The sequence below is a fragment of the Carcharhinus amblyrhynchos genome, chromosome 10 (assembly GCF_965287045.1).
Source record: "Carcharhinus amblyrhynchos chromosome 10, sCarAmb.v2.hapA, whole genome shotgun sequence".
In the NCBI taxonomy this organism is placed as follows: Eukaryota; Metazoa; Chordata; class Chondrichthyes; order Carcharhiniformes; family Carcharhinidae; genus Carcharhinus; species Carcharhinus amblyrhynchos.
Genome location: NC_137333.1, coordinates 77,144,300 through 77,172,164, shown reverse-complemented (window position 1 = coordinate 77,172,164; position 27,865 = coordinate 77,144,300). Strand labels below are relative to the sequence as shown.

The 27,865-nt window shown below is 43.1% G+C and overlaps 1 protein-coding gene across 6 annotated transcripts in view; it reads right to left on the bottom strand.

Annotated features, from left to right (window-relative positions):
- Positions 1-310: 310 nt before the first annotated feature.
- Positions 311-27,865, bottom strand: part of LOC145349086 (microtubule-associated tumor suppressor candidate 2-like) — a 453,839-nt gene continuing 426,284 nt past the window's right edge. For 5 of the 6 annotated variants that reach the window (XM_080197409.1, XM_080197414.1, XM_080197410.1 and 2 more), the window contains 7 exons: positions 26,733-26,838; positions 23,486-23,559; positions 17,745-17,843; positions 11,705-11,824; positions 8,912-9,009; positions 7,612-7,801; positions 311-751 (listed from right to left, as the gene is read on the bottom strand). In XM_080197409.1, coding sequence (XP_080053535.1) covers positions 701-751; positions 7,612-7,801; positions 8,912-9,009; positions 11,705-11,824; positions 17,745-17,843; positions 23,486-23,559; positions 26,733-26,838 — 738 coding nt within the window. In that variant the 3' untranslated portion in view covers positions 311-700. Of the gene's footprint in view, positions 752-7,259; positions 7,802-8,911; positions 9,010-11,704; positions 11,825-17,744; positions 17,844-23,485; positions 23,560-26,732; positions 26,839-27,865 lie in introns of all 6 variants that reach the window. The other variant, XR_013888055.1, reaches the window with a different exon arrangement.

Sequence of the window (27,865 nt, the reverse complement as noted above, 5' to 3'; positions counted from 1 at the left end):
TCTGATTGGCACAGGCTGGTCACACACAAGATCTCCTGCATCTTTTCTGATGCGAGCTAATCTTATTCCCACTGGGCTTAATAACTCCCTAGTCCCCAATGTGATCACAAGATCAGTATCACTGTTACGAAGTCAGTTTTTTTTTAACTGATATGCTTAATCCCCAGATTTGCTTTAAAGAAACAGACTAGAAAGGTGAGCTGCAAAAGTCTTTGACTTATCTTTCATGAGAAGGTATCAACTGCACCGTTTTTGCCCATCAATTAAGTTTCAGAATATAAACAAGACAAAAACACTTCAAGAATGGGGTTTGCATGCTTCCATCTTTAATTGTGCAGAAGCATGGCTATACTTACAGAATGCAGTGCAGTATTACACTCAATTCTCACAGAATCCAACGCAACCAGCAGAAATAAATACAAATTCTTCACAGCTCATCAAACACTGTAACTAAATGACACTTGTATTATTCTACGTATCAAACAAACTCCAAACTCAATAATCTTTTTGCGTGTCCACAGGACACATCCAATTAGTGTAGACTTTAAATACCTGATGTTTCTGTTACTTTATACAAATTTGCTCAAATACTTGTCAGATCAACACTCGAGTTAACTACAAAGGAATCAGTCCTGCAATCGCCCCAAAACACCAGTGTAATTTGCATATAAATGATGACTCCGTTTCTGACCTACAGAGGTTAAGACATGTATGAAACACTGCTTCTTCCATGTTGCTGCACACATTGAACCTGTCACAGAACAGAAACAATTTGAAACAAAAATCATTTTTATGGTTCCCTGATGACTTAGTGGATTTCTATTTGTCCATTGTGTTTCAGCCTTATACACAGTTAGAACACTCCTAAGCTTCTATCAGCATCTCTGTTGCTGTGGCCCTTCAATTGGCCTTAGTGACTCTGGGTTAGCGAGGGGAGCACAAACAAAATTAGTCAGGATTCATGCTCCTGATCACCATTCAGTGAGCCCAGCTGGAAGGGTGTGCACAGTCGTCAGGTGATGATAGGATTTGGCTCGGTTGTGATGTCCTCCCATGAAACAATAGCTTTCACACAGTCATCACTAATGTTCTGGGATACCTATTTCGTTGAGGTATGAGAGGACTACTAGCACCCAAAGAGCACAAGCCCAACAACAGTCAATCTCTTCAGAAGGGGAAGGGGAACATTTCAAAAATGTAAGAAGATAAAAATAACATTTTCAGGAAGTATCTTTAAACTCCTTTTGCTTGCTAGAAAGCCCAAATGATACGTAGATCACCCACAGCAATAAGAACTATGTGCAGTAGACCATTTGACTCTTCAAGACTGCTTGGCCGATTAAAAAGATCATGACTTGGCTTCCACCTCAACTACCTCATATCTCTCAATTGACTTAATATCCAAAAATCTATCTTCTCTGTCTTAAACCTATTTAATGGTTGGATATTTGTAACTTTCCAAGGTACAGAATTCCAATGTTTTATAACTTCCTAAATGGTTCATCCCTTTTTCTAAACTGAGTTCTATTTTAGACAACCTAATCAGGGGAAACATCCCAGCGTCTACCCTGTCAAGGCCCTTAAAAATTTTATGTTTCAATGCGATTATTTCTTATTTCTTAAACTCTACAGAATATAGGTCCATTCTATTCAATCTCTCCTCGGGAACCAGGCAGATGGACCACTGTTGTGGAGGTAAGTGGAACTTCCTTAATAAGGAGACCAAAACCACACACTGTACTCCAAGGGCAATAATCTGCCTGCAGGTGTAGGGCAGGCAAGACCAAGGGTGGTCAAGAGACAAATTATTGGTCACTGAGGGACTTCTTGTCAATATTGAGGCTGGTGGGAGGAATTCAGGGGCCAAGAGAAACCAAGAAGGTCACCCCGCTTGGAACTCAAGGACCCTATTTCCATATCAGGCATCACCCCAAGGTTGGAGCTCCTTGGGTGCTCTCTGCCCCTCTGGCCCCTCCGTCAAGACTCCAACACTTCTTTCCCTCTTTCATATCCCTGAGGCTCACCTCCCCTTGGTGCAATGTGACGTTCCCCTTCCTCCCCACCCACCCTGCCTCCCATTGTACAGCTAAATTTAACTGGCCCTAAACTATGGGACATAGACCGCTATCAATGCCCAGATTCTAAGTACTGTCTACCACTGCCATTGATGCTTCTGAGGCGACAGGGCTGTTGGCCAATCTGATTAGCAGGCACCTCTCTGAGATGGAGTGAGGGGCAAGAATCCAGCCTCCGGCCAATGAACACTCCTTAGAGCATTAAATGGCTGTGGGGCTATTGCAATCAGCAGGAATCCCATCCCTGTTGACTCTTCAGGGCAAAGAGGTGGAAAATCCCATCATCTTAAAAACTCTGCCCCAAGCATGGTCTCACCAAGGTTCTATATAACTGCAGTACAACGTCTTCTTTTTCATACTTTAAACTCTTTGCAATAATGGCTAACAAACCATTTGCTTTTCTAATTGTTTACTGTACCTGCATGCCAACTTTCTGTGACTAACAAGGGCCTCTTAAATGCTAACACTTCCCAGTCTCTCATAATTTTAAAATTATTCTGGCTGTCTGTTTTTCCTACCAAAGTGGATGACTTTCTCCACATTATAATACATCCTTTTTTTTCTAGCCAGTATAAGCTGTCTGTATCCTCCTGGAACCTCTCTCTGTCTTCCTCACGGCTGATTTTCCCACCTTGCCTTTTGCTGTTAACAAACTTGGAATCAATACCCTTGGTTCCCTCATCTAAGTCATCGATACAGTTGTAAATAGCTGAGGCTAAACATTGATCCTTTGGCAACTATCAGTTACAATCTAGCAATCAGAAAATGACACTTCTGTTCCTACTCTGTTCTCTGTCTATCCTCAATCCTCAGCCTATGTCAAACTATTACCTCCAATTCCATTGGCCATCTTATGTGGTACCTTCTAATTGGCAGAGACCATTCTAAAAACTAGGGAACTCTAGAAGATCAAAGGCATTAGAGAAGGGACCAGAGGTTGGAAAAGTTAGAACTGTTTTCCTTAGAGCAGACGAGATTAAAAGGTAACCTAATCGGGGCTTTCAAGATGATGAGCAGTTTGATAGATAGAATAGGAGACCCCTGAGCAAGTGAGTCAATGACCAGAGGCTGCAAATTCAAAACCATTGGGGAGATAAGTTTTTTCCATTTGCAGGGTTGAACGTATCTGGAACATTTTACTGGACATGGTAGAAGCTGATTCCATAAATAATTTTAAAGATAAGTTGGACGAGTAATTGAGAATGAGAAACTAGCAGGATTAGGCAGAGAACTAAAAATGGCTGGTTGTTGAAAGAGCTAGCACCAGCTCAACAGGCCCAATGGCTGTCTACCATGCTGCGTAAGTGCGTGTTGCTACTCAGAATTATGATCTAGAGGTTAAAAAAATTCACCAACATGAATTGCTTAATTCGATTTGAAAGCAAAAACAAATGCCTGTTCTTCGTTCTGAGACCCAAGACTTTAAAAGAAATTACAATAAAGTACGGTTGGCAGCTCAATCCTAAACATGATGATCAAAATCAAACTAACTCAATTTAGTTGTGAAAAACATCAGTGCTGGCCCTGCATAAGACAAAATACATACAATGGTAGTAAACCTGGCACCCTATTTAAAAAGAGTGTGAGGGAGATTTAAACCTGATAACTAAAAAGCTCAATAGCCTAATGTTCATGGGGGTGGGGGATTTCTTTAGGTCATTATCTACAACAAAATTAACTTTCAGAGGGAAAAACCTTGCAGTCAACATGGGTCAAGTAATACCCAATAGGTTTGACTGAGTTCTTTGGTGAAATGATGAAGAGGGTTGATGAAGGTAATATAGTGATGTTACGTACGGAGATTGTAAAGTGCAACATAATAGATATTTACAAAAGTGAAGCCCATAATATCAAAATAGCAGCATGCATAGACAATTAACTAAGAGACAGAAATCAGAGAGTGGTGGTGAGTGATTGTTTTTTCAGATTGGAGGAAAGCAATAGCAATAGACTAGGTAGGAGTCAAAAGCTCTGCTCTTTTTGATATAATTTGATGACCATGATGGCCACAATTTTAAAAGTTGCAGATAGCACAAAACTTGCAAATGCAGTAAATGTCAGCCCCTCTTTAATACTGATTTATACTGCTGGGTAGATCGCACACTGCAGGGGACGTAAGCACAGTAAAACTCCCTCTAAAGGATTATGCCCCTGTGAAGTGCTTTAAGAAATGTTTCTACATTCAACGCTCTACAAAAATGCAAGTTGTTCTTTTTATTCCCCAACAGTGTGTCTTAAATAGCCAATCTCAGAAACATAAGATTAAATCTTATCAAAAAATGGCAGCTTGTTGTTTCAGGTGAGAAAACCGCCATGTTTCTCTCCAGATCTTATGACATTCTGCCAAAAAAATCAAGGGGGCTTGTTTCACGCTGTCATGTGGGAAGCAGGGCCTAAACATGCTGGAAAAACACAGCTGCACAGAGATCGGGGTGCCATCTGTAAAGGGTGCCCTGATCATAACCTGAAACCACTCCCCCTTCTTCAACCAGGGAGGTCTCAGGGGCACCCTTCCCCATTCCCAATTTGATTGGCCCCTTCTCCTTACTGATGATTGGACCCTTCTGCCTACTCCCCACCCCACCCCACCCGATCAATGGCCCCATTACCCTCACCCCACAGTCTGAAACTGCACACCATCCAAGTCTGGTCGACACCCCATATCTAAATTAATTCCACGCTCTCCCATAAGGCTCCCAACGTATGCTGCCCCTTAGTGTCAATCTTGCAAAGGGGTAATGCCAGGGAGCATTGCTTGCTCAGCGCCTCCCCCCATGGGCTATACTTACCCCTGTGCCCTGATGAGACCTCCATGACAGGTTCACATCTGTGTGAATCTGTTGTAAGCTGCAACAGTGTGACATCACATCGGCGCGGTGTCAATATTCAAAGGGGACCCAATGTCTGGTGCAGGAGCAGGTTAATAATATTTAAATACATTCAAATCAATGCAAAGCAGGTTCACGCCCATTATGGGCATAAACCTAATGAGGTTGCTGGCAAGGGGTGGGGAAGATCTAAATCACGTTCTTGCGAGAGAGACTTCTGGATCTTGAGCCCCATTGGTATTCTCAAGGATGGCGAGCGCAGGCTCAAGATTGTCTCCATGCACTCAGGTACCTTTTCCCATCAATTGAAGCAGCGCAGAAAAGGGTTAGCAAAAGGGTAACAATGATTTGCTATGAACAGATTCTTGGATGATAAGGTCCAATGCCTAATGAGATATGAATGGTATCCAATGGTATAACTTGGGTGGATTGCTGTTTTTCAGGTTCAAATATCTCTGGCCCTCCTCCTGAATGTGATAGCTGCATTTCACAGCCTGTTACTCCCAACACACATCCTGCTACTCCCAACACACATCCTGTATGCAGGGTTCCAAAGTGCCACAAAATAAGGACTGGATTTTACTAGCCCAAGATCGGGGAAATGGGAGGGACAGGGAGAAAATGAACAGGATAGTCCCGCCTGCCACGGGAATCGTAGCAGACGGGGAGTGACCATGCAAAGGTCTGGTGACCTTTAGTAAATTAATGTCCAATCCAACATCTTTCAGTTAATTCTTAAATCCAAACATTCGACAAGAGAAACCAGGGTCCTTTTTCACTCCTCTGAAATGTGTGAAGAAATGTTTTCTGAAAGCATTTCTTTTTTTCCTTCACCTTCACCAGTCCAAATACATGCAGGTGAGGAGTGGACCATGCAAAGGTCTATTGGCCTTGGGTGGAATTTTCTGCTTGTGGAGTGAGAGGGGCATAGGTTGACAGGAGAAGGTTCGGGGGGGGGGGGGGGGGGGGGGGCGGTGGTGGGAATGGTCTGGTTATGATGCTCTATTGGAGGGTTGGTGCAGACTCAATGAGCCAAATAGTCTCCTTCTGCAGTGTAGGGATTCTCTGCCAAGTTATGTCAGCTTTTGGCCTGTAGTTTCCTGACTTGTAGAACTGGACAGATATTTCCCAAACTCATGTCAAGGAGGTACTGAATATATACATCATTTCATAATTTTCATCAATTTTGTAAAATGTAACTTTTGGGTAAATGAAGTGTATTCCCTCACTCTAATCTCCTCTGGCAATCTGATTATATGCTGCTTTTGAAGATTTTGTACACAAACTAAATAATGATTGAATTCCGGCCCCTGTGGCAGCTATTCCAATTTATTGCTACCATTTCCACATCCCTAGCTGCAACTGCTAACAGCTGTAAACAAATTCACTTGCCTGAATGTTTTTGAAGCTTTCTGGACAGTTAGAAATGTTTTGAAATTTTGTTAAAAGGTAACCAAAAGATGGAACTTTTCAGTTCACACAGGTATCCAGATTTGTACATGCAGCACAGCCTGAACCATTAAAGCTCAGCAAATTTGAATGTGTGGCACTGGCTCTGAAATTCTGACAGTGGTGATGCTTCGAGAAAGAGCCTTTGTCTCTTGGCAGTTTTAAGTTTCCAGCGTTTAATAGTTAAGTTCGGTAGGCAAGGTGCCTGTGTGTGACTACTGAAAAAGCTACTACGAGTCTTTCTTTCAATATCTGTTCAGTTCGTACGTATTTACATTCACTGCGTGTGGTGCGACTCAGAACTGTGCGACCAGCAGAACATTCATTCCTTAACCGTTGGTTGACAGGGGTGGGAAAATACCGACAGCAGAGATAGATCTTGGGTTACCTAACACTGACCTGCTGCTACAGAATAACATTTTCTTTCGTGAGCTAATAAACTACAAACACATTGTAAAAGAAAAGGCAGCTTTGGAGTGTAGATTAAAAGCTGCTGTTGTGTAAAGGGCAAGTGGCACTGTTCCATCTCAAGCTGCTTGCTCTGCACTTCAGTGATCTGTAGCACCACCTGGTGATACGAGACTGCATTTCTCCACCAACCTCCCCCACTCTATACTGAGATTTTGCGATGGGGAGATTTACTTGAGGGAGTGATTGCCACACTCTGTTCAGGGCGTATTTTGAAAGAGGCACCAGGCTAAGATACTTCAACAAATGTGTAAAAATATATAATTTTGCACTTTCGTCCAATACTAATGGCAAAAAAGCAAAATCCTGAACTCTCACTTAAAAGTATTGTCTTCAAACTGCTACCAGAGTGAACCCAAAAAGATACATTTGGGCACGGTTCAAATATTTTAAAAGCCCATCTAATCAAGGGAATCCTCCCTCCTCAGTTTTTGCATACCTGGTCAATAATAGGACATGGTAAGCCTTGATACAGTTGCAGAAGGGATTTCTGATTTCAAACTGTACAAGGTGCATCTTTATAAGAGACAATGCACAGAAACTGCATTAGTCAGTGACTTCAATAGCAAGGCCTACGGGGGATTTAAAAGCAAATCCTCTTTGCTTATTGCTGTATGCCAATAAGCATGCTCAAAGCGACGTTTGTAAATCTGCACCATTTATAAATGGTGGCTTTTCTTTGAGCAAAACCAAGCAGAATATCCAGCAGTTGGAGCTGAGCTTCATGAGTAACAAGACGGCCCACATGTTTTCATTCTAGTGCCTTTCCATCATCTTGGGTTTGCACTCACTGCCGATGGAACCAGTGTGCCCTGAGAAGACTGGAAGTTGGAGGAGGTTGGCGCTATTTTGACTGGACTAACAGGTTCTCCGGTCTGGAGTCTCCAGACAAGCTCCTCGTTCGTTCTGCTCAGCCTTTTCTTCTCCTTGCTTTCCTTTTCAACATATTCATGTAGTGTTGCATTTTCCTCGGACAGTTGTCTGTAAGGACAAGTAAAAAGAAAACACTTTTTTCCTAAATAGAACACAGAACATAGAAAAACTATAGCACAAACAGGCCCTTTGGCCCAGAAGTTGTGCCAATGATATCCATACCTACTAGGCTTACCTAGAACCCACAATTCTATTAATTTCCACGTACTCATCCAGAAGTCTTTTGAAAGACCCTATCGAATTTGCCTCCACCACCACCGACGGCAGCCGATTCCACTCACCCACCACCCTCTGTGTGAAAAACTTACTCCCGACATCTCCTCTGCATCTACTCCCCAGCACCTAAATAATCGGATAGATTGCTGAAGTGCAGTTAACTGCCCCTCCTCACACAGTAAATCAATAACCTGAAGAAACTGAATGTCTGAAAAAGTTTCCATTCAAAATTAAGGAATGCTTTCTCTTATCCTTGGCTCAGTGAATCACAGAATCCTGCAGTGCAGAAGGAGGCCATTCAGCCCATCGAGTCTGCACCGATCACAATCCCACCCAGGCCCTAACCCCATAACCTCATGCATTTACCCTAGCTAGCCTCCCCAACACTCTAAGGGGCAATTTAGCACGACCAATCCACATAACCCACACATCTTTGGAATGTGGGAGGAAACCAGAGCACCCGCAGGAAACCCACGCAGGCACAGACTGAATGTACAAACTCCACACAGAGAATGACCCAAGCTGGGAATCGAATCCGGGTCGCTGGGATTGTGAGGCAGCAGTGCTAATCACTGTGCTACCGTGTTGCCCCAGTGATAATGCACTGGCCTCTGAGGCGACGAAGACCATCTTTTCAGGGCAGGAAAACATTACATCCAAGAAAAGGAATGGAAGAAATTTTGCAAGTGAACCCCATACCAGCTTCCACTGCTTACGGAATCTCATTGAGGGAAACTATCAAGAAAAAGCCTGTGGTTTTCTGCCCATTGAGAATAGGTGGGAAATCACAGCCTGCACATTAATGATACATTCGTCTCCAAGCACTGCTCCTGTAAAATCGGCTGTCATGTTCATGAACATTCTGCCAGTTCTCTCAAGGGTTTCTGTATCTAGCTTGGTGTCGAGAAGCTGTAAAGTTGTTTGTTCCATGTGGCTGTTTACCTTGTTAAGGCAACATTGTTGTCAATCCTGGCTTTCAGATCTTCATTCTGTTGTTGAAGCACTTGAACCTTCTCTTCTAATATCACGTTCTTCTCAGCCTGCAAAGATGACATAAAAACAACTTAGTTTCCTGAATACAGAAGCATCGTGCTTCAAACAATCCCAGACCCTCTCCCCATAACCACATGCATGTAAATATGATGACTTAGAAGTCTTACAGATGAGCAACATAGCCGGATAACAATGCCAGGATTTTCCAGTTTCGCTCACGATGGAAAATCTGACAGACCAGCCCAAGCTCCATTGACTTTGGGTGGGAATTTAACTTCTATGTTTTAATGTTATATTGTGATCACTGGTGTTCAGGACACCATCTAGGTAAATAAATGAAATAAGTAGAGTTGGAGGGCAGATTCTTCAATTGGACATTCCCTTGGGGCCACATTCTGAAAGATTGTGTATGATCTCTATAGCTTTCTGTTCGTTATGCATGAAAGATCAGGCAAATTGTGCATTGTGACCCGTAACATATGCTCCTCTGCAATGGGTGCACACTTGAGAAGTTGGTTGTGTGGGTCCAAACATATATTGGTATTACAGAAATACAACTGAATTTATCATGTAAGTGTTCTTTAAGGGCATGTAAGCGTAACTTAGAATTACAGAATCCTATGGTACAGAAGGAGGCCATTCAGCCCAATAAGTCTGCACCGACCACAATCCCATCCAGGCCCTATCCCCATAACTGTATGTATTTACCCTAGCTGACACTAAGGGGCAATTTAGTGTGGCCAATCCATCTTATCTGCACATCTTTGGAGGAAACCGGAGCAGACATGAGGAGAATGTGCAAACTCCACACAGACAGTAACTCAAGGCTGGAATTGAACCCGGGTCCCTGGTGCTGTGAGGCAGTAGTGATAATCACTGTGCCACCATGCCGCTATGTAACTCTGGCCATGTTGAAATGAGTGCAGCTTCTACCTTTTGACCTCCATCTCTGATTTTTGTCTTCACTCAGGTTTTATTCTTGCTCTTTCCTCTATCTTTATCTCTTTTTTATTTCTTTATCATTTTTAAGTGATTTGCATATTTTTCCATTTCATGAGATTATTGAAGAGAAATATTTACTCTATGGGAGTAAGAAGAATAAGGGAAAAAAATCCAAAATTTCCACCTGGCTTCCATCACACTCTGGGCAGAATTGTACAGTTTCCTGCTGTGGGGTAGGGCCATTAAGGTTTCCATGTGGTCTTCCTGCTGTCCTCCTGCATGCCTCTGATTTATCCCCAAATTTACACTGGTGGGCAAGATCTCGGATAGCCCAATTCAGGCTCTTAAGTAGCTAATTATTAGCTACTTAGGGTTGTTTCCCACTCGGCCAAAGTTTTGAGGCTGGTGGGGGGAGTTTGGGGGAGGGAGAAGCCTGGCAGGTCACCCTCCTCAGCCTTTGGTGGGGAGGTGGGGCTCCTCCTTCAAGGACCCCCTTACCACATCAGGTGCCACCTTTCAAGGTCTGCCCTTGTGGGTGCTTATTGTCCCTGATTAGCCTCTCCATCTACCCTTCCTAACTCCCGGACTTCACCTCCACTCCCCACTGTAAGACTCTCCACTGCCTTTACCTGCTCCTGAACTCTGCAACTTGGGGAGCGCTTGTAGGCCCTGTCCTACCCACTGTCTGCTGCCGGGGCTACAAAGCTGCCGGCCAGACAAATTGGGTGGTTCTTTCTCAGGCGGGACTTCTTCCTGAATGAGGGGTGGAAATCCCATCTCCAGCCAATTAAAAGTTTCTTGGAGTGTTCAGTGGCCACTGTGTTGCCATGATTGGTGGGGATATGTTTGCTGCCTACTCTTTGGTGAAAGGGTGGCAAAAATCCTGCCCTACATATTGTTTACTGTGGAAGGGATGGGGACAAATGTGTATTTATCAGCTAACTTTCTTATTGGAAAACTGATGGGATTGTACATATAGAAAATAAAATTGGGTGGAGTATAAAATACTCATCCAATCCAATCCCCGTCAGATTCCTGCCAGGCGAGGTAGGTTAAAATAGCGTCTGAGTATTGGCGAGCTCTGTGACATACAACATCACATCTGATCCTGCCTTTGCCCTTTTTCTGCACACACACACACTTCTAGCAGAGATCAATCAATTTGTTCTTCCCTAACCCAAGGCAGAGAATAGGGACTGCACATTGGCCTTCTGTTTATAGCTTAGAGATGATGAGACAAGTTTTTATCAGCTCTACTCTGGGCATGAAGTGTTACGTGCCAAACAAAGTCCAGAATTCTTTGCGCCCTACCACACGATTTTGCATCACCGTGGCCAGAAAATTGAGAGGTGAGGCACACGTCCACAAATGTCTCGAGTGGGTTGAAGAAAATGGTTCCTCTGATAACTCAGAACCTCTAGGCAGCTCTTTGTGAAAACAAAGTCAGGATTAAGAAAGCTGTGAGGACCTTACTTTTGAAACTAATCTAATTTAAAGTCACCACAGAATCTTTGTGTTCACAGAACTTTTACAGTTGCAGAAGGAGGCCATTTGGCCCTTTGAGTCTGCACTGGCATTCTGCAAAAAAGCACTCATTTTGCAGGTCCAGTACAATTTCAACAGTTTGCAGCCAGTTTAAAGCAGAATGTCAGTATTTGGGATAACCTGACCAATAGGATACTTTACTGAAATACAACACTCTGCAATATGAAACTTCCATCAAAACTTCACAGATTGTAAGCTGCACAATTGGATCTGACCCCAGAAATTTCAAGAAAGAATCACAGATTTTCTTCTAACCAGTTTTTCCAGTTCCATAATCTTCTTTTCTTGGTGATGGATTTGCTGATTTTTCATTTCAAGAACATGTTTTAAACTGTTCATGTCTTCCTCCAGGTGCTGGTACGGTGCCAAGGCAACCTGTCAATGTAATAAAAATGAATAATTTGTCAAACAGGAAAATATTGGAGCCACTTTAAACGGAAGCTTCCCATTTTTATATTCATGGCCGTTGCTGGCTGGCCAGCATTTATTGCCCATCCCTACTTGCTTGAGGGCAGTTGAGAGTCAACCACATTGCTGTGGCTTTGGAGTCACATGTAGGCCAGACCAGGTAAGGATGGCAGATTTCCTTCCCGAATGAACAGTAATGTACCATATGGGTTTTTCTGACAATCAACAATGGTTTTATGATCATCAGTAAATTCCAGATATTTTTAATTGAATTCAAATTCCACCATCTGACATGGCGGGATTCAAACCCGTGATCCCCAGAACATTAGCTGAGTTTCTGGATTAATAGTCTAGCAATAATACCACTAGGCCTTAGCTTTTCCTTCTTAGATGATGCTGCTGTATCTGGAGATATTAGCATCATTTGGAGCAACTCCCTGAATTATAGAAGAACAAGGCATCTTAATTATGAATCCAGCCTATTTTGTGTATTATGTACAGAGGGAGGTTCAAATATACAGTCACCTGTACACATGAACACACATGTGGTGGAAACTCACTGCAATGAATTAACTGGATGGTAATTGATAAACTAGAGCTTTGAAAGTATAAGTATCAACATCATTAGCAGCATTGATATCTAGGTTTTTATTTTCCAAAAAGAAAGTGCAGAAGATTGCTGTATCTGAAAGAATGTTAGGATCCATCCCAGTTTGTCCACATATCACGATTGGCTCTTCAGACAAACTCTGCACACATCAATCTCTATAAGTGCAAATTACTGCAGATGCTGGAATCTGAAACCAAAAGAGAAAATGCTGGAAAATCTCAGCAGGTCTGGAAGCATATGCAAGGAGAAAAGAACTGACGCTTCAACTCCATATGACCCTTTGTCAAAGCATTGACAAAGATCATCTGGACTCATCTGGACATCAGCTCTTTTCTCTCCTTACAGACACTGCCAGACCTACTGAGATTATCCACACATCAATCTTTGTCTGGTGTTGGTGTATCATTAACCAGGGCTGAGTAGCTGGGTACCTTTGGTTTCCAAGAAGTTGCCACGAACCGTCACCTTTTAATGAATGCACCATGAACTGCTGAGTGGGAAAACTGACCAACATGACTCAGTATTCCTGATCATTGGCCAACTGTACAATGACACAGCTGAATTTCTTTTGATTCATGCAGATCATTGTGTCTTGGACCTCAGGAACTCCATTAATTAAGAAAACATATGTACAACAATAACAACAACTTATACTAATAAGGCACCTGAAAAGTAATAAGAACTCTCCAGGCACTTCACAGGTCTGGTAAAAAAAAACGAAATATGTCTCGGATGTCTGAAAGCTTGGTCAAAGAGATAGATTTTAAGGTGTGTCCTAAGACAGGAAAGAGAAGCAGAGAGACAGAGCGGTGTAGGGAGGGAATTCCTGCGCTTGTGGCCTCGGCAACTAAAGATAGAGAATGATACAGGATTGATACAGGAGCTGTGGTGTGGAGGAGAACACAGAGATAGGGAAGGGGCAAGTACATAGAAGGATTTGAAAAGAAGAACAAGATTAGTAAAATTCAAAGTTGTTTGACTGTGAGCCAGTAAGCAACCACAGGCGTGATAGGTGAATGGGACTTGCTACAAGTTAGGACATAAGAGCACAGTTTTGGAAGGACCCAAGTTTCCAGAGGGTAGAACGTGGGAAACCAGCCAGCAGGGCTTTGGAATAGTTAAGTCTACAGGTAACAACAGAGGGTTTCCGCAGCAAGTGAACGGAGTCAAGTATTAAGTTAGAAAATGGTAGTGAAATGGAACAAGGTGATAGTGGTGATAGTTTCAATGTCATCAGAAGCTCACTGTGGGCTCAGATGTGACCTCAAGCTTGTGAACAATCTGGTTTAGTCCCAGACAGTTGCCAGAAAGAGAGATATAGCAGGTGATTTTCTGGCCTTGCCGCACTTGGCACAAATGGCACCAATTCCAGAAAATTGCGTGTTGGCCTATAAACAGGTTTTGTGCCTGCCACCAAACGGTTTGCAATTGACCCGGGCCCCTTGCTATTGTCACAAACTGGATTGTGTCCAGAAAGGACACAAAGCCAATTAGCATCTTTAAAGTAGCATTTAAATATGCCTAGCCACTTCGATACTGGATCCTCCCAGCTCCCAGGATCTTGGGCACAGTGAGAACCTGACAAGACTCCCTACTGGTCTCCACTAGCGGAGACCTGGCACAGTGGCTAGACAGGGTGGGGGGTGGGGGCATTGAAGTCCCTGGGTGGTCAGGCCATGGCTAGGCAGTACCTATCTGACAGTGCCCACGTGGCACACTCGCAATGCCAGTTGGCGCTGCCAGTGTGCTGGAGCAGTGCTAAGGGGATGGGGCCTGAGTGGGAGTGGGGCCTGTCTGGGTCACGAAGGCGAGCTATGCAGAGGGGCGCTATGATGGGAGAGCTATGAAGGACGGTGGTGAAGGGGTGGGGCATGCTGGGGGTCATGAAAGGGGACCCATTGGGAAGGTTCCAATGCCCCGATGCCAATGATCCAAGTCAAGGAATGGGTGGGGAAACATGCCACCAATAAGAGAGGATTCCCAATGTCTGTGGGGGGAGGGAGGGTGTTTTCCAGTGCACAGTGAAATCAGAACACCCTTTCAAAATGGCACCCAATTGTTTTGCAGCCGGACTGACTGGTGTGTTTAGGCCCTGCCCTCCCAGAACCAGCGCACAATTCACCGCTGTCCCAAAAAAAATGACAAAGTGTGGGACGGCTGCAGTCCGGAATTCACTGGTCAGGTTGGTACAGATTGCTCAGTTGTCTCACTGTTGTGACACTTAGGAAGGAATTATCCCATCCTGCATGCCACTGGAAGCTTAGCGGGCAGGAATTTCTAGTCTTGGGGTGAAGGCGGCTGAAAAATCCCGTCTTTAGTCATTTTTTGGGAAAAGTCCACCCAGAATTAGTAACCGGTAATGGAATTTGGAGTGGGAATCAAAAGCAACGGTTTCAGTCGTCTCTTCCCAACACTTAGTTGAGATACTTATTTTAATTTGGAGTAGTTAATTCCCAATATTTAACATAATTTCAATCAGCCCACTCAGAAAATTGTTCAAAATCACTTCGTACGTTAGGGGTGCCATCTCCTGGCTCTTCACACTACGGCGCACTGCCGCTGCACCCATTTCCCGGGCATGGGGTGGATTCAATGGGAAATCCCGTTGACACTGGCAGGACCAGAAAATCCCACCGGCAGCCAAGAAAAATGCCACGGGGAAGCCAGGGGAAGTATTCGTATTAGTTGCTGATTTGCATGTAAATCAGACAGATTATTTTTCACCTCCATATAGCAAAATCTCACAAATAGTAATAACAACAATCCACTCATCATTGCTGGTGATGTTGCTTAAGGAAGGAAATAAGGAGAATCACTGCTCTTCCTCAAATGATGCTCAGGAATCTTTAACATCCACATAAGTCACAGGACAGACAACCTAGCACATCTCATCCAAAAATCAGTGCAGCAATCTCTCCGTGCTGCAGTGTCAGCCTATTCAGGTCCTGGATAGAGGCATCATTCTCTGATGGAAAGAAGAGTGTGCTGCTACACCATAACATGACAACATTTGGTGACTGCATCATACTGTTCAGGAGGAAAAAAGCTCCGGGCTTTGACCTTGAAGGAAAGTACTTGAGGTATCTGGTACATATTTATTATTTGAATAGGAAATTTACTAATTGTGACAGATGGCCATGTGTTGGCCTGCGAGGAGGTGGAGCTGTAACAATAGAGGAGGGAGGCGACTTTGAATATTGCTGGCAAAGGCATCTGTGGACGAGATTGTGTGAAGCTGGGCTTGCAGCGTATCATAAAGCTACGCAACTTGTGGAAGTTCATCCTTTTGATCATTAGGAAGCCCATGTAGAACAGAATCCATAGAATAGAATTGAATCCCTACAGAAGGAGGCCATTTGGTCCATCGAGTCAGTACTGACCACAATCCCACCAGGCCTACTCCTGCAATCCCACACATTTATCCTGCTAATCCCCCTGACACTTGGGTCAATTTAGTGTGGCCAATCAACCCAACCTGCACATCTTTGGACTATGGGAGGAAACCGGGGCACCCAGAGGAAACCCATGCAGACACAGCAAGACCATGCAAACTCCACACAGGCAGTCACCCAAGGCTGGAATTGAACCTGGGACCCTGGCTCTGTGAGGCAGCAGTGCTAACCACTGTGCCACCATGCCACCCACGTTCTGGGCTTTTAGATCTGTTGGTGGTATAATAGTTCAGATTCTACTCGATCCTCATTGTATTCCTTATTATGTTTTCCTTATCTTCAATCAATTAAATCTATGGCAATAGTGTACTGCAAGAAAATTAAATACTTAATAAAATGCTGCCATTAAAAAAGTTATCCTATATCTTTAGGAACTCCTTTCCCCAGAAAGGAAATACTGTTACTAACATTCAGCATTAATTTGAATGGGAAAACGTAAGGCTGGAATTTTCACTATTCAGACAGGCAGCTCAAGTCGGGAATATTTCCAACTTGAACAACCACATAGGAAAGAATATCTCAGAATGTTGCAATATTCTTTACATGCTGCACATCAAAGACAGTTAATTCTTGAATAGGTTCTTTAACCTGGTAATTAAAACGTGGGCACAAATTTTACCATCCTGCCTGCCACGGGGATCTGTGCGGGTAAGGAGCGGAGCATAGAAAGTTCTGCTGACCTCGGGCAGGATTTTACGGTTTCAGGACGAGCGAGGCCATCCAATCCTGCCCACAGACTTTGAACACTTTGCTGAAACTGTTGTGGCTTTTGAAAATCAGCCAAACATTCATAAAGAGCCCTTACCAACAAACAACTATTTAAAGTGCTAGAACAGAAGCTGTACCACCTGACCTATCAATAAAATTAATATTGCAGCATTTGTTTACGTTGCCTGCATAAATTTGTGACTCCCACACTGTGGTTAAGAATCTTGATGTTGTCAAAATGGGGTCTGTTTGAACTCATTCCTTTGTGAATCATGTCTTATCCTTTTCCGCAACTTGCAAAAATGAGATCATTCCAAAATGGGGGTGGGACATCTGTTTTCGGGTTTGCCTGCCATTGTTAAAGGTCTGTTGGATCTTCCTAACTCTCAAAATCCAAGCCCCAATACAGGGTGGGACTGTGGCCTGAAACTTAGAATATGGACAATTGTGAAGTAATACACCCTAGTATGCAACTTGCCATTTCAATGAAGGTCTTGCAAGATTTCTTCAAGTTGATGGAAAATGTCAACCAGGCAATGACACAGAGCAGCATTAGCAAGAAACCAATTATTTCATGAAGAAATAACCTTCTAGAGCTCTCTCACATGCTTATGTTAACAGAACAATTCCTGTGCATTGGAATTGACAATAATATATTTGATATTAACCTCATCCAGCTGCAAGGGATAAGATGGTCTGATATGTTTGAACATGCTGTATCATCGAATAGCGGGATACAACTTCGGTCTTCCAATCTGCTGAGTGTTCAAAGTCTGAGCAGTCAAATTTCATATAACCGATGTATCTAATGTCAATTTCAAGCCAATGTCAAGGATGGTTACAGGGCCCTAGCAGTTGTTGTGCAGTGAACTGAGAATACCAGAACCTACATGCCTGCTGTTTGCTCAGGTGTTAGCCTGCAAAAAGGGCAGTAAACTGAGTGCAATTGTGGATACTGCAAAGTGAATTATATAACTACCCTTGTGGTTATAATTGGGTGTGTGAGATGGAGAGAAAAATGGGGGGGGGGAGGTGGGGGTGAGATATTAAATAAAGAATACTAATCCATTCATCCATTTCTTAATTATTGCAAACACACATTTCAGACATTATTTACCTCAATCTGCTCGTCTGAACTTCTCCTTAAGGCCTCTTCAAATCGTTTTGCTTTGTCCTTCAGTGAACGGTTCTGAAACGTTAATGTGTCAACTTGATCCTGGAATGCAGGAACAAAAATCAACATTGTATGTTTGCTAACTTGGTCTGGTGAATTGTGGTACAGTATTGTTTCACATGGCAATTTTTCCAATGTCTCTATGCCAATAGGACAGCAGTTGTTATTTCTGGGCTGAATTGGTTGGACTGAGTGCTGTGCAGTCTCTGACAGTTATTACTCTGTGGCCTAACCATGGTCTTTTTTTTCTGAAGATGGTGCTGGGACGAGACGGCTTCTTGCAAGCTATGCCCAGCATACCTTCTAATTCTATCACTTACCCTTGTTCTATGCTTCTAAAACTTCATTCTCACTCTTTTAAACTCTCTAGTAAATGCTATACCCTAGGTATACTGTAACACTACATTCTGCACTCTCTCATTTCCTTCTCTATGAATGGTATGCTTTGTCTGTATAGTGCACAAGAAACAATACTTTTCATTGTATACATGAAATAATAAATCATATCAAATCATATAAAATCGTATCAAATTATATCAAATCATACCAAATTATATCAAAAAGCCAGAAAGGATCCTGAAGCTAAGTTTCTCCTTCCTTCAATAACCTCATAACTTGGAAAATGGAAATACTACAAGAAGCCTGCTGAAGACATGTATACAAAATGAGTGACAAGTTTTTGTTTTCCTTGTGATACCCAGCAAGTCTCTATCTCATTTAGGTCCAAGTTATCAAATACCTTGATGACTGCAGGACTTGGTTGGAGAACTAGTTCCAAGCAAATTTTAACTGAGATATATATAAACAGTAAAAACCACAGGAAAAATAGTTAATGTCTCAAGTCTGTGACCTTTCACCCATCATAACTTCCAGCATTTTCTGTTTTTATTTCAGATTTTGAGCATCTGCAGTACTCTGCTTTCAGATTTTATCTGAGTGTTAACTGAAGAGTGGCATTCAGTTCCATTTAGAGATGCCCTTATTTACCTCAGCATCTGGACGAACATCAACTCTTCAAAATAAGAAGTTGCAGTTTTCTCCACATTTCTCCTTTGCTCCATTTTTAGGAATTCTGTCACTACAGGCGACAATGACAAGATCTTATACTGATCTAGTGCTTCACCAAGCCGTATGGGGGGTGAGAATATAATTGGCCACCACTGCCAGACCGCTAATGCAGAGGGGGAGCTCTGGATGATCAAAAGCTTGGTCAAACAGGCAGATTTTACAGACCGTCATTTTAAAAAAAATTCATTCATGGCACATGAGTGCTGGTGGCTGGCCAGCAGTTATTGCCCATCCCTAGCTGCCCGAGGGTGGTTGAAAGTCAACCACATCGTTGTGGCTGTGGCGTCACATGCAGGCCAGACTGTGTAAAGACGGCAGATTTCCTTCCCTAAAGGACATTAGTGGATTCTTACGACAATCAACAATGGTCATCAGTAGACTTCTAATTCCAGATATTTTTTATTGAATTCAAATTCTACCATTTGCCACGATGGGATTCGAACCCCGGTCTCCAGAACATTAGCTGAATTTCTGGATTAATAGTCTAGTGATTATGCCACTAGGCCATCACCTCCCCCATATAGGGAGACAGTGAGGGAGACAGAGGTTTACCATTGCAGTTTCCCTGTAGAGGGGCTACCATTCAGAATGCTGTTCCTCTCCTTTGGGTATTTTTCATGTGTAAAGCACCTACATTTTAAGATGAAGTAAAGATGCAACATTTAGGTAGGCCAGTCCTCTGAGTTGCTGATTGGTGTAACCAGCTGAACCACAACCTTGCCTTTCTCACAATAAGAGGGCTATTAAGACCATCACATTTAAGGAGATTATTTTTCCTATTTACTGTTATTTCCTTTCTATAACCTTTTCCTTGCTGAGCATTATACTGTGATTGGGAATATTAAGTATTAGGCAGAATTTTCTATTCTCATCAGAGGTGGGAAGGCCCCGAAGTTATTAGAGAGCAGCAAGTCACAATGTTTCTTTCCTCTGGGCCGCGTTGGAGCAAGCAAGTTTGGCTGCTTGGTCATGAGGGAAACCTTTTAAGTTTTTCAAAGGGCCAACTACAGTGCCCAGAGGCTGACTGGGATTTTTCAATTGGCAAGCATCCCACAGTGGCTGAAACTTGGCCCAGGAATGGAAGTTTCCATTGGCAGCAAACTGGGGGATCAACACTCCATCTAACATTGCTGACACTTACTTGTTTTTGCAATTGTGGGGTGGCCACAGTAGTTGCTCTGTGGAAGAGCTACTTCTCTGCACCAGTGCTCTGGCAGCTAAGTTGCCCTGTGGAAGAGCTCCCTCTCTGTGCTAACAGTCTGGCAGCTGTGGCCAAGTTCATTCTCACTTCCAAAAGTCTTCAAGTTGCCCCCATTTTGAGATGCTCTCGTCTCTCTCCTGTATCTCTGACGATGGGGGTGTGATCTGTCGGTGCTAGATGGCCTGCTCTTTGCCCTGCAGACTCTGGAGCTCATCCGCTTTCCTTCACTGAATAGTGAGAACACATCTTGGCAATTCATTGGCAACCTCTTCATAAATCGCAACAGGAATTTTACACTGCCAAAACCCAGGGTTGGAACACGAGAGAACACCTGATATGAGGAGCCCACACCTGGAACAAGAATTCTGAGCACTGTCTTTGGTCCCCACTACAAACTCCATTCTCTAGCTACTGACTCTGTTTTTCTCCTTGACAATCATGAGGATGAACCAGACTGTTCACAAACTTGGTTTCAAATCTGACCACGAGATGAGCTGCCAACCTCAAAGGCTGCTCCCTCCTGGATTATGTCATTTTTCAGGTCAAAGATCTAAGTGATGTCTGTATCACTTGATCCCTGTGAGGGACTAATTGGGAAATCTGTGGCCCACGGATCACATGGGGCCCATTGGGGCTCTGAGTGTGCCCTATGAGACATCTTGTTGACTGTTGCTCAAGTGCAATGTTGCCAGATTCTGCTGGTTTCCATCCACGTAATGACTGAAATGATGCAGACATAAAGCAAGAGCACATTAATCAGGTGCGCACTGATTGTACACAACATTGAATATGAGAGCTCTGCTTCCAAGCAAAGTATAAATATTTATTTTTGTTTTACTGTTTGAAGTTGGTTGTTCTACTAAAATATGAATGATGAAGCATTTTCCATCACTCATTATGAAATATTCAGTGTGTATTAAATGCATTTAATCTTACTCATGAGGTCACACTTAGTGAACAAGTCAGATTTCAATCTTGTAGCTCACTGAGGTGAAGGAGGGCCACTCATGCAACCCACTCACTAAGTTGCTCATTACTGGACTGATGCCTGCTGATGAGATCATTGATTTGTTTGACTGGTAATGAACATCCACCCAGCACCAAGATATTTCAAGACCCAAAAACCTCAAAGAGGCAGAAGGTCAATGTCCCAGCTCTAAAGCAGCCAGACCAAAAAGAGGAATTCAAAGCACAGCTCACAGCCAACGCAGATAACCTTCAATACACCCAACTCAATTTCAGAAGAGTGGGAACAAATAAAACTCAGCTCCAGACTCCTGGGTCCATTGTGTTTGAGCATTGTCATCACCAGGACTGGTTCAATGAAAACACTGATATCTGAATTCCTAGAACAAAAATGAGCAGCCGCCATTGCTGCAGAATAATCCAAGGTCACAAGTCAAGAAGGCAGTATCAAAACAGCATAACGCTGATGCCCAACGACAAAATTGGAAGACAAAGGGCATGTGGTGGAAAGAGAAAACCAAAGATCCAACAAGATACTGACCACCATGACATGCCAAGCTTTTTTGAAGACATCAGGGCCACCTATAGACCAAAGTCAAATGGACAAAACTCTCTTTGCTGCTCAAAGCATATTATTTCTCTTTTCAAGGGTGATAATGCCATCCGGCTATTCCGGAAAGAACATTTTCAATAAATCTTCAATTGAGAATACACAGTGACAGCTGATACTCTCCAAGCTATTTCCTTGGCACCCCATGGTAGGAGACATGGGGAACCACCATCAATCGGACAGCTCTAACAAGCAATCAAACAATAAAACTTGCAGCCCCAATGGTATTCCAACTGAGGACTTCAAAGTTGGTGGGATTGGGCTCACATCAAGGCTCAATTCACTTATCCCACAGATTTGGGAATAAAAACAATTCAACACCCCCTCCCCCACAAACACCTTCTGACTTCAGGAATGTGACAATTGTCACATTCAAGAAAACAGGTGAATCAGCTGTGAAGGTATTCAACCTGATATCCATAGCTGAGAAAATTCTACACATATTCCCTTCAATCACCTACTTCCTGTGGCTGAGGAAACCCTCCCAGAGGAATAGGCCTGGAATTTTTGCACAGGACCTCTGTCTTGTGGTGGGAGCTGCAGGCGAGAGTATTTCCCTCCACAGAGCCCTGAAGAAAAGTGCAGCAAATCACATGATGCCGAGCTTAAAAATTATGTAACTGGGGTTTTCCTGACCCTTTTTGGTGACAGGGCAGGCAGAAGATATTGCACCCCACCATCAGATTCAGCTGCCATATTTAACAGGTGCCTGGACAGCTGCTGCTCTACCCCACTCTGAACAGCCATCCAGGAAATGGCTCAAAGACCTTGGGCAGCACCAGCATCATGATTTAGTGATGCATCCCTGGAAGTACTGCTGAATGCAGCAGAGGACTGGAGAGACATCCTCTACTCCACGGATGGAAGGGAGAGCCCTGCCTTACTGGGAGGCAGTCTCCAGGGCAGTGAGTGCCAACAATATACACCAGAGGACAGCCCTGCAGGGCAGGAAAAGGATGAAAGATCTCATCTGTGCTGCCAGGGTAAGTGAACCCTCAACCGCTCCGAGTCATCTCACAGTCACCCCTGAAGTCCTTCCATTACCCTTTGTCCCACACAGATAAATGTACATGTGCCCTCCCTTCCTGAGGATCCCACCCCAGGCAATGTAGAAAAGCCTTTTTCTTCCATGACTGTAGAACTCACTGAATACGAGCTCCCTGGGGATTGGTAATTAATGAACCAGATGGAGCTCATATACTGAGCCTGGCATGAAGCAGGACCCCAAGTGGATCCATTCACCTTTTGTCCCAACTGGGACCTGTTTGTGTTCACCACAGTCTTGAGCGTTTTGTTTTACTTAATTTTGTACAATGAAGCACTGTTCCTTTACAGTCGACTCCTTAAGTTATTAGACCTTCTCACCCCCAAAATCTATATGCTCTTTTGTCTACCTTTAAACACCCCTTGCTGCCCCTTCACTCAACATGGTCGAACCATCACCCTGCCACCCTACTGAATTCCATTGTCTCCTTTGACCCACACCATCCCTTCATATCACCAATTCCCTTGGTTTGCACCCCAGGACTCAGCAATTTTTGGGGACTGGGAAGGTATTACTCCAGCAGTCAGTTGTAAAGGAAATGTGGCCATCTGCCTTGCACATTTGGTACTTTCAAAAGCTGGCTATCTTCAGGAGAAAAATGGTTTCAGGAATAACAAGAAATTGCATTGGACACACTATCACACACAAATGACAAAACAACTTTCAGCATACAGTACAAGTTTGTAAATATGGGAAAAGATTGCAGAAGTTTTTTTTGTGAAAGCCATCCCCTAATTAACAAATAAGGCAGATGCTATCAAGCATAATTTTCCATATATAGTGCAAGTACCAACCTGAAGGGAAAGTCTTAGTTTTTCAAAATTCTCTTCTAATGTTATCCTCTCAAGTTCATGGATGGCTTTTAGCTCTGAAAGAAAAAATGCTACAAGTGAAATCTCACTGAATAAATGCTTGTGAAAAGGTCAAATTCCCTTAAAGCAGCAACACCATCTGAACTGTATATGATAACCAGTTTGAGGTGACAGTATCGGGTCTATTAACATTTAATCAACTTTTCACTGTCAAATGTCTTGATTCTTCACAATCTGCTGTTTGCCAATGAGAATAAATTTTGCTGCTGAATGGCACAGTGGTTAGCATTGCTGCCTATCAGCGTCAAGGACCCGGGTTCAATTCCAATCTTGGTGGCTTTCTGTGTGGAGTTTGCATGTTCTCCTCATCTCAGCGTGGGTTTCCTCCAGGTGCTCTGGTTTCCTCTCACAGTCCAAAGATATGAGGATCGTGGGTTAGCCATGCTATAATTGCCCCTTGGTGTCCCAAGATGTGTCGGTTAGGGGGATTGTTGGGGTAAATATGCGGAGTTATGGGGATAGGACCTGAGTAAGATGCTCTATCGGAGAATCAGTGCAGACTCAATGGGCCCAATGACCTTCTTCTGCACTGTAGGGATTCAATGATTCCTCGGATGTTTTAAGTTCCAGAATAATCTTTTCTGCCATCTTAGACGCGGGTTGATGGGTTTTTGATAAGAGAGGGGATTAAGGGTTATGGGGAGAGGGCGGGAATGTGGAACTGAGCCACGACAGATCAGCCATGATCTTATTGAATGGCGGGGCAGGCTCGAAGGGCTAAATGGCCTACTCCTGCTCCTATTTCTTATGTTCTTATGTTCAGAATCTTCCCCAATCCATCAATGCCCTTTTGAGGGTTAATCTGCTATAAATACAGCCACTTAAATACTGTGGCTACAAGAGCAGGTCAGAGTCTGGGGATTCTGCAGTAAGTAATTCACCCTCCGACTCACCAAAGTCTGTCCGTCGTCTACAAGGCACTTAAACACTCCTTGCTGCCCCTTCACGCAACATGATCGAACCATCACCCTGCCGCCCTATTGAATTCCATTGTCTCCTTTGACCCACATCATCCCTTCACATCACCAATTTCCTCTCTCCTTGCCTGGATGGGTGCAGATCCAACAACACTGGAGAAGCTCAACACCATCCAGGATAGTCTGCTTGAATTGGCACCCCATTCATAAACATTCACTCCCTCCATCACTTACGCACAGTAGCAGCACTGTGTGCCATCTACAAGACTGCAGCAACTCACTAATGCCTAGTCGATCCTCCAAACATATGACTGCTACCAACTAGAAGGACAAAGACAGCAAATACATGGGAACACCAACACCTGGATGTTCCCCTCCAAGTCACATAGCAATACTGGGGGGGAGCGCAGTGGCACAGTGGTTAGCACTGCTGCCTCGCAATGCCAGGGACCCAGATTTGATTCCCAGCTTGGGTCACTGTCTGTGGAGTCTGTACATTCTCCCCGTGTCTGCACGAGCTTCCTCTGGATGCTCTGGATTCCTCCCACAGTAAAAAGTCTGACAACACCAGGTTTTAGTCCAACCGATTTATTTGATAGTAAACTCACTAGCTTCCGAGGGGATTCCCTCTTCTTCAGGACACCTGTCAGACTTTTTACTGTGTTTACCCCAGTCCAACGCCGGCACATCCACATCATGTCCTCCCACAGTCCAAAGGTGTGTGGGGGTGGAAGATAGGTTACAACAATTGTGAAAACTGAAGTTCCATAATTGTCAAAAAAAAACTGTCAAGTAATGGAAAGTGATTATTAACCAAACATGGCCTTCAGTAAGGCCAACACTGATGTACACAGGATAAGCAAATATATCTAAAATCTTGTTCTGTGAACACTGCATTCCAGGTCAGGGCAGCAGGATGAAAACAAAGAACAAATTACCATGGCACTTACCAAATAGCAAGATGAGGGGACATTATGCTAATGAAGGATTGGTTTTCTATTGGATAAGAAAGGGCAAAAGGGCTGTGCTATGATTGGTGGATATGGATGTTAATCACAGATGTGAAAAATCTCTTGTTCTTGATTTGCTGTAATTGATTATAATCGCTGAGTTGTTTCTCTGTAACCTCAGAAGTGCTCCATCCGGTGTTGGCTCTTAAGAGTTTGCCTTGTGCATAAATAATTGAAGACCTTGTATTGAATGCATGCTGTTTGTTTGAAGAATTGGCTGAGTGCCTTTGGAGTGCTGTTACCCAAGTGAATGCAAACATGGGTTCGGTTGATTGACCATGCTAAACTGCCCTTCAGTGCCAGGCAGATTAGCAAGGGCATTACAGGAAAAGGGCCTAGGTGGGATTGTGATCAGTATAGACTTGATAGGCCGAATGGCCTCCTTCTGTATTGTAGGGATTCTACGATTCTCCAACAAAAATCATTAATATCCCAAAAAAATCACATTGCTGTTCAATTTCTCTCTTCTAATACCTTTTATTTCTCTTTATGGCATCATGGCTATTAGCACCATGTGGTGTCAGACTAAAGACTGCAGAGCAGCAAAGGTCTGCTTTGATTTGAGATCTGTACCAAGTTTGTTGATCTCAGTAACACCTAGAATTAGCCTCGATCCCCTTCTGCAAAGGAGAGAACAAACACCAGGTGCAGCTCAAACACCCTCCCTACACTGACACCCACTAAATGGTTTGCAGAAGAATAACTGTTCAGGAAGATGTGAGGGTTAGGTTGATTGGCCATGCTAAATTAACCCTAGTGTGGGGTAAATATGAGGGATTACGGGAATAGGGCTGGGTGGGATTGGGGTTGTGCAGACTCGATGGGCTGAATGGCCTCCTTCTGCACTCTAGGGATTCTATGAATGAGGTATCAGAGTGTTTTGGCATCTACTATTCCTCTGGAAGTCAAAAGTATTTGTTGAGTTTGAAAAATAAACAAGCAGTAAGTACAAGTGTCTCAGTCGTCCACAGAATCATCTGTAAACTCTGTTATAAAAACAAGATCAAATGAACTGTGCAGATCTTCCTCCAGGGCTTTACCATAAAAAGATCAGGACGTAGCAGTAATGCAAAATAATAATTCCAGAATGCCGGATTTCTTTACAATTAGTCTCATTAATGCTTCTTTCAACAATTGCTGACAACAATTTTCTCCTAGGGTTTTCCTGCACTCTTGTAAACAATCAGTTCTTTCAGTACTACGTCACATAGCAATTTTCACTATATTTATCCTATGCATTACCTTCAAGTTTCTTTTCATGATCATCTTGCAGAATGGTTATTGTAACAGTGTGATTGTTCTCCATTTCTGTGATTACACTGGTATGGGTCGCTGATATTTCTTCCATCTGATAAAGCACAAGAATAAAAGAGCTGTAGAACAATTCTCCCTGTGAAGTCCCTACTTGTGAACATCGCAGCTGTTTTCTCCAACAACCAGTTCCTCCTATACTTACAACCAAACGCTAACTTGTAATACAAATATAATAACAGTTCATATTGGAATATTAAAGTGCCAACATTTTCTACATAATGTGCTAAGTGTCTGAAGCTGCAAATGTTTAACTGGAGATGTCCCAATATGATAATTTAGTGACACACCAATTATGACAAAAATATTATGATTGCGACTCTATCACAAATGATGGTTTGATGGGTTAGATGTAAGAGAATGCTGGAAAATGTGTTGGTGGGACCAAGTGGCTGCATTATCAGCAGTCTGTCACTTTAAATGGAGCAGCTGGCTTCAATACAGCTCAGGCTAATCAGACAAAATTCTTGTTTTCTCTCAGGTTTTGAAAAAGCCACTGGGTAAAATTAAGTGGCACTGAGTGGCAATGTCAGTCACTACAAAAATGGTGTGAGACATTGAAATGTTATGGAGATGAATGGGGTTATGTATTTGAAGTTAAGGCCAAAGCACATTGTTGATGAAGGGGATAGGCAGATTTACACTTCATCAAATGAGTGTTATTACAGATTTGGGAACATATTTTCACAGGCATTCTCTCATGTTGATGTGACCAAGTATTGTTTTCTTACTGACAAAGGCACATTTAAATCATATAAATGTTCAATTATTTTCTTAAAATTTCTAATGCATTTTTCAAGTGTCATCTTAGCACTATGACAGTGAAGGAAATGTGCTAAGATTTAGGGTCAAAAGAGCTTCATAAGTTTATACTTCTTTTTTTGTATGGAAGTTTCAAGTTGGCAGCCAGTTGTGGCATAATTGTATAAAGTACTAAAAATGCAAATAACTCAATTTATTTGGTAACTCATTGCTCAATAGTGTGCATTCTCTCTTTCTATTCTCACCAACATGGTGTTTTAGTCTCACCCTCAATAGAACAGCATTTACTGCACCAGTTCCTT